The sequence below is a fragment of the Aptenodytes forsteri genome, unplaced genomic scaffold (genome assembly GCF_000699145.1).
Source record: "Aptenodytes forsteri isolate BGI_AS27 unplaced genomic scaffold, ASM69914v1 Scaffold73, whole genome shotgun sequence".
In the NCBI taxonomy this organism is placed as follows: domain Eukaryota; kingdom Metazoa; phylum Chordata; class Aves; order Sphenisciformes; family Spheniscidae; genus Aptenodytes; species Aptenodytes forsteri.
This window is the reverse complement of record NW_008796215.1, coordinates 907,736-914,232: the sequence shown is the minus strand read 5'-3', so window position 1 is coordinate 914,232 and position 6,497 is coordinate 907,736. Positions and strand designations below refer to the sequence as shown.

Below are 6,497 nucleotides of genomic sequence, written 5' to 3'. Positions count from 1 at the left end.
GCGGCGGGAGCAGCCCGGGGGGGTTTGCAGCCTCCAGCAGCGCTCCCGGCGCGGCTCTGCAGCGAAGCGGCTCCGGGTTACCTGCCCCAGGTGCTCACTGGTGGTGTCTAAGCGATAGGCAGAGGGCGTTTGGGGCAGGGAAAGGGCGCTTTTCGGCTGTCTGAACTTATAAAACTTTTGGGAAGGAGATGTTAAAGCTGTCTCTTCTTCCGAGGGGAGCAGCAGTGCAGCCGTGTGCTTGTCCAGCATGCGGCTACTGCCCGTGCGCCTTCCCGCGTCCTGGGAGGGTCCTAGTAGGGAGCATCCCGTTTTATCAAACTGCTGTGTGTTACACTAAGTACCGCATACTTCGGCACTGGCGTGGAGCCAGTGTTGATAAGGGTAGGGGAAACACACAGTAGTGAGGGCCATCATGAAGCTGAAGTACTGAACAATTTCTTTGGATTTCTGCCGCTTCAGCAAAAAAAAATTTCCAAAGGGAGTCCAGTATCTGACTTGGAGGCAGAAGCATATTTTTTTGATAAATGACAATGTAATTTAAGAGAGTCTGTTCAGGAAATGACCTTTTTGCTCCTTCCAAAATAATCCGCATGGTTTATACTAATATCCCCTACGCAAAGTGCAGAAGGGAAGCCACTGGGCTGATGTAGGAGCAGCTGTCTCACACATCTAACTCACTGGCTTTCACTGGACTTGCATCAGGTTCTCTAAGGAAGAAACACTTCAGTCATACTGTGGAGGGCTGTATTGTTACTAAGTTCAAAAGGAAGTCAGGTTGGAGAAAGAGGGTTGGAAAATCCAGTCACAACTTACAGGGAAACATGACACAGCAAACAATTTCACATGGGTTTCCTTGTAACTGTTTTATCACATACATAAGGACAAGATCTCCAAATAGCGCTTCCTCTGCCATTTAAGCAACAAAAAAAATCCCCCAGGTGAAGTGACTTCAGACACACCTAAACTTTGGCACCAGGCAGACAGCTATTACAAATCTCCTACAGCAAATTGTGTAGAACATGTTATTGCTGATAATGCTACAGTGTATTCTTCCCAGTCCATTACTGCTTAGCTGTTTCATACTCCTGCAAACTATCGTTGAGCTATTTCTTTCATTTGAGACCATTTTCTTCTCTTGGGATATAGCGGAACGAAACTTCAGTTTCAGAAATTAAAAAATGAAAATAATTGAAGTACATTCAAATGCTGTATTTCCTTGGCTAAGAAACTCTGACCTGGATCTAAGCCAAATTTGTTTTTTTTTTTAAAAAGTTAGATTTGCTAAGAAATACTCTTTCACTTTTTGAAACTAGGGTTGTTCTAACACTTGTTTTTAAAGGTCAGAATTAGAGGTCTTCCCAACATCCCTATTCCATCCTGACAGGAGGGGAAAAAAGTGGAAGCTAAACAGTCAAAATGCATTTCTCAGCTCCCTCTTTGCTATGGCATGTAAAACACACACAAGAAACCAGTTAGCTGTCAGTCAGTGGCATTCACGTAGTTTTGTTTGTGGGTACAGCACAAACACAGGCACCACACTCAAACATGTGTCCTGTTTTAATATCACCACAAACCATTCCTAGAGTTAATGGTTAATAACTCACTTAAGCCTAGAGATATTTTTTTTCAGTCAAAGGCTTAAACCAGTAACGGATGAAAATACTGAAGCACATTATTATAGCCATGCAAAAATAATCAAAATGCCATAGGCCTGGTTCTACAGACCTTACTGAGGCAAATCTCCCATGGAAAGCAATAGCAAATTGTCCCAAGAAAAGATTGCCAGACATATTATTTGTTATAGAAATGCTTTAGCTGCTAAAGAATCTCTGAGAAACCCAGTAATACCTCAAAGTGAAATTAGATATTTTTATCAGCGTGCCCAGACACTGCAGCATCATGTCCCCAGATCTGTTCAAAATATTTTTCCTAACCCTGAGATAGGTCGAGCAGCTTTCACTCGCTTTGGAGCCAGGGGCAAGGGCACTCGGTCTTGCAAAATCCAGGCAGAGAGCTGACTGAATTCTTTCCAGTTATTTTGCTGAACTTACGATCAGACCCAACATGAGTAGTCAAGGATAATAACGGTTAAATAAGAGCAACTCTGAGACAGAAAGTTGTCAGTTGAAGAATGTTGCCTCTCAGTGACGCTAGATAGCCAGTGAAAAAAATGAAGATAGAATGTGCCTGAAAAGAACAGCTTATCTAGAAGTACATGAAGTCAGAATAGTCACAAGTCATGGATTTCTAGTGTTTTCTCTGTAATGAGACATTAAGTCTCATATGTGCGTAGTATACTTGGATACAGTAATTAGTTTGGACACTCCGGTCAAATACAAACCATCAACATCCTTCTCTCAAAAGTGCCTACCACATGTAAGCTTAGCATTTACTGCACTTGGTTTGGGGTCAGACTCTTTTTCCTTGAATGAGAGGTGCATTTTATAGAAGGATGGAAGGGACCTCTAGTGGGTCATCTTAACCCTAACAGCCTAATATTTTTTTACACACCGTACCCAATATATGAATGCAATCATTCCAGTTTCCATTGCCTTCCTGCTCTGTGTGTGTGGGTGAGATATTGTTGATATCTCCATTATGAAGCACTTCTTACATCAGCCTTCCTAGGCAAGTATTTTTCCCTGATTTACAAACACAGGAGTTGTTTGAATAACTGAGCCAGAAGGAGGCAGAAGGTCAAAGAGATATGTATCTACCACATCTTCTTTGTTTTAAGAAGATTTTTGATCTAGAGCATACAAAGGAAATTGGTAGGCAAAATGTAATCCTTAAGTCTGGCTGAGTAATAAAAGTCATGTGAAATGTAACACTACGTAATGTTATACAATCATCTGGAATAGCAGAATGTTATTTGGGGCCAGACTTAATGCTAAATATCATACAGACATTTAAACAGAAACCCACCCTCTTTGGCACACTAACCCCTCACACGTCAATCCCTGCATTATTTTGGAAATGTATGCTCACACAAGATGTAGATCTTGTGATGTTCTTTGACTGCCTTGTGTGTACTGGAACCAAATCTTTAGGTTTCAGCTCTGTAAAATGGAATAGCTTTTCAATCAAGAGGACTTTAATAACAGGCTTTAGAGATTCAAGATTTTGTCACAGTGGGTAAATTGGCCAAATACACATTACAGGATTAAGGCAGCTTTAGGTTGTCTGTGATAAAAGGAATTATCCTTGGTAGTTTACAAGAGGCAGTAGGAAAGCTTTGCTCATCACATGAGACATACTGTTTTAGACTCAGTAAAGCACTAAGATTTTGTATGCTTTTTATAAACTAGAAGAGTGAAAGGAGAACTGCATTTCCCATGCAAATATCCTGGGAAAATAGATTACTGAAGCTAGGAACGTAACGTGAGCCACAATGGACAGCTTGACAAGCAGCACAGAAGTATGCCACTCAGAGGAGTCCAAGGTGCTAGTTTTATTAGCATACTCACAAATCAGACTGGCCTTAACGAGAAGGTTGTTAGAGATGGCTATCGGAGAGCTTCAGGGAGTGCACTGGTCAAAAAAATTCTCCTGGGGGAGATCTTGAGCTTGCATTAATGGTCACAGCTGCACTGAAGAGAATGAAACAATATGGGTTCAGCTCAGTATTATCACACTACATTTTTGCTTAGGGACATTGAGTTGAAGGGCATAAAATACTTGCCCTAAAGCCTGAAATCATCCAGAACTGATTTTGGGACACTTAAAACATAGGCAATGTTTGGTCAAATGTGTGCTCACAAACCTGGGTATAACTAGGCCTGATTTTGAGCAAGTATCCCTACTGTATCACTTCATGCAAAAACAACAGTCATCTTTCAGTCTCATTGTGGAATGGGGGAAAGCTGCTGTTTGAATTTTGCACTGAGCAATAGAGATGTAATATCACTTGAACCCGTCACTTGAACCCAATACTCAAAAAGTGCAGCTCTACAGAGACAAAAAGTGAAGGGGATGCTCTTGAACCAATGCTACTTGAAGTTGCCAATTTCAAGTAGCTCTATTGTTGATCAAATCACAAATCTAAAGAGTTTGGCTGAAGGGACTGAGAAAGATAAATTGCAGAACACTCCCAATCATTTAGCATACTATCTTTGTCCACCACATTTTGAAACCTGGTAACGTAGCAGAATAATTAGGGATGGGACGGACGGAAGGAAGGAATATTCACTCACAGTTATGTATCTTCTCCCATTTCACCCACATGCAGAAACAACCTCTTATCCAGCTAACTGACCAAATGATTATACGACAGGCAAGGAAGTGAATTCATTTTCTTTGGCCGGTAAGAATCCAGTCACATGCAGTACCCTGATGCAAGATGAGAGGATACATAGCCAATCTCAGCACACTGAAGTAGGGCAATTGGAAGGATAAACTGTATTATAGCATTCATGGGAACATAGCTAAAATCCCAGCTTGCGCTCTTTCTGTGGTTCACAGCGCAGCTGTGCGTCTATCCCACACCAAGGAAAAAGCATGTATTTTCTCACGGTTATTTATTATCCAGGTGCCACTTGTATCTTCTTTCCTCGGACGTTTCATACCTTCTTTGCCAGTACAACATCTCTAAAAGACAGATAGCTAACCATCTCCCAGTTCCTCGAAAACAAGACAGAGGTTAGTGAACCAAAAGGTCATGAACTCTGGAAAAGTACCAGAGACCCACTCAAACAAACCAGGATGCTCTTGAAGAAGATCCAGTGAAGAAGGCTAGCATAAAACTCAGAGAGCACAGCGGACAAGAAATTTGGCCCCAAAAGTTCACATTTACAGGAATAATAGAAAGGCATCTAAAACCATAGACAGACACAAGTGGCTAAGCAGTAAAATCAACAGGAGCGGCTGAGGCTCATCTCTGCTGATGCTCAGAATGCTGCCTCTCTGGATAGCTCATTATGGACTGAAGTGCCTACATTTTAGGCACCCAAATTCGAACATTTTTCCATTACGCTCCTGCAATTGCATTTATTTAAATTTAGAAATGAAATGCACTTTTATGCATTTATTTATGTTTTTGAAGTGCATGACTGAGCAGAAGAAAATTTTTAGAATGATGCTGTATAAACACTGCTTCCGGCTTCAGTACAAGTACTTGTTATTCTCTCTCTTGCTTGACTGCAGTGCTCCATTATCTGACCCTTTAGTTTTCCTATCTCTGACAACTGCCTTCCTGCTTTTACTGCCTGAAGTGTGATATATTAAGAGTTATAGTGCTTTCCTAGAACAGAGCAGTGACTAATCCAACTCCAGGTCCAGTGGTGTGTGATCGGTCAGCTGAGAATTATTACCCGCTTAGGTCTTTCCCTCCTCTGTAGGGAGCAGCTACTCTGAGAAGCAGGACTTGCTCCAGCAGTCTGATTTAACTGGATGTCTCCAAGCCTGAGAGCTGGTACACAGTCACTGTGGCCACCACTGCCAGAGGAGAGAGGAGCTCTGCCGAGTACTGGGCAGTAACCAAATCCTAAATGTTTTTTTCCCCCTCCTCTCTTCCCTTTCTTTAGCAAACGGGCTGTATCAGAGCACCAGCTATTGCATGACAAGGGCAAGTCAATCCAAGACTTACGAAGAAGAATATTCCTTCAAAATTTAATTGAAGGTGTCAACACTGCAGAAATCCGTGCAACTTCGGAGGTTTCACCTAACCCTAAGCCTGCTACCAATACGAAGAACTACCCTGTCCGATTTGGTAGTGAAGATGAGGGCAGATACCTAACTCAGGAGACAAACAAATCACAGACCTACAAAGAGCAGCCCCTGAAGGTATCGGGGAAGAAAAAGAAAGCAAAGCCTGGAAAACGTAAGGAACAAGAGAAGAAAAAGAGGCGAGCCCGCTCGGCTTGGCTAAATTCTGGCGTGTATGGAAGCAGAGTGACCGAGAGCCCACTCTTGGAAAACTCTGTTACAACACATAATCACACTTTAAGGTAATTCTGCTATATCCTTTTGTGGGGCATACCATATATTTACTGAAATTGTTATCCTTCAGTGTGAGAGGCCCAGGCCTCACTCAAACCTGGAGTAATAGCACACCTTTATGCTCATAACTGGGCAGTGGCTTTTCAAGCAGTGCACAGTCTCAGGGTGCTTTCTGGAGGTAAGTAAGTACCCTTTCCACTTTGCACTAGTGACAAAGTCTTTCCTTCCTATGACAAACAATTCAAGCAAACCACTTATTGCCAAAATGAGCTTCCTGAAGCTGCGTGAGTAGTAAGTAAAGTTATTTCTGCAAAAAGAAAGCACATCATAGGCATTAAAATTTCCTTTCCTGTTTTAACTGTAGTGTCTCTCACGTCAGATCTTGGTCCCACACTTGGGCCTCAGCAGATTGAAAGCTTTGAGTTTTATTTAAGGCTCTGCATCTATAAAATGGCGAAGTTTTCTTTCCTCCCTCTCAACGCCTCCCCTTTTTGGCAACTTTCCTACCCTTACTTTACAGTTTTTCATTTTACTGTTTAACCTTAGGGGAGAACCCGGAA

General features: G+C 42.1%; 1 protein-coding gene across 1 annotated transcript in view; it reads left to right on the top strand.

Moving 5' to 3' along the window:
* PTHLH (parathyroid hormone like hormone) overlaps window positions 1-6,138 on the top strand; it is a 6,446-nt gene extending 308 nt beyond the window's left edge. Inside the window, exon 2 of the mRNA XM_009288495.2 lies at window positions 5,523-6,138. Coding sequence (XP_009286770.1) covers window positions 5,523-5,949 — 427 coding nt within the window. The 3' untranslated portion in view covers window positions 5,950-6,138. The remainder of the gene's footprint in view (window positions 1-5,522) is intronic.
* The last annotated feature ends 359 nt before the right edge of the window (window positions 6,139-6,497 follow it).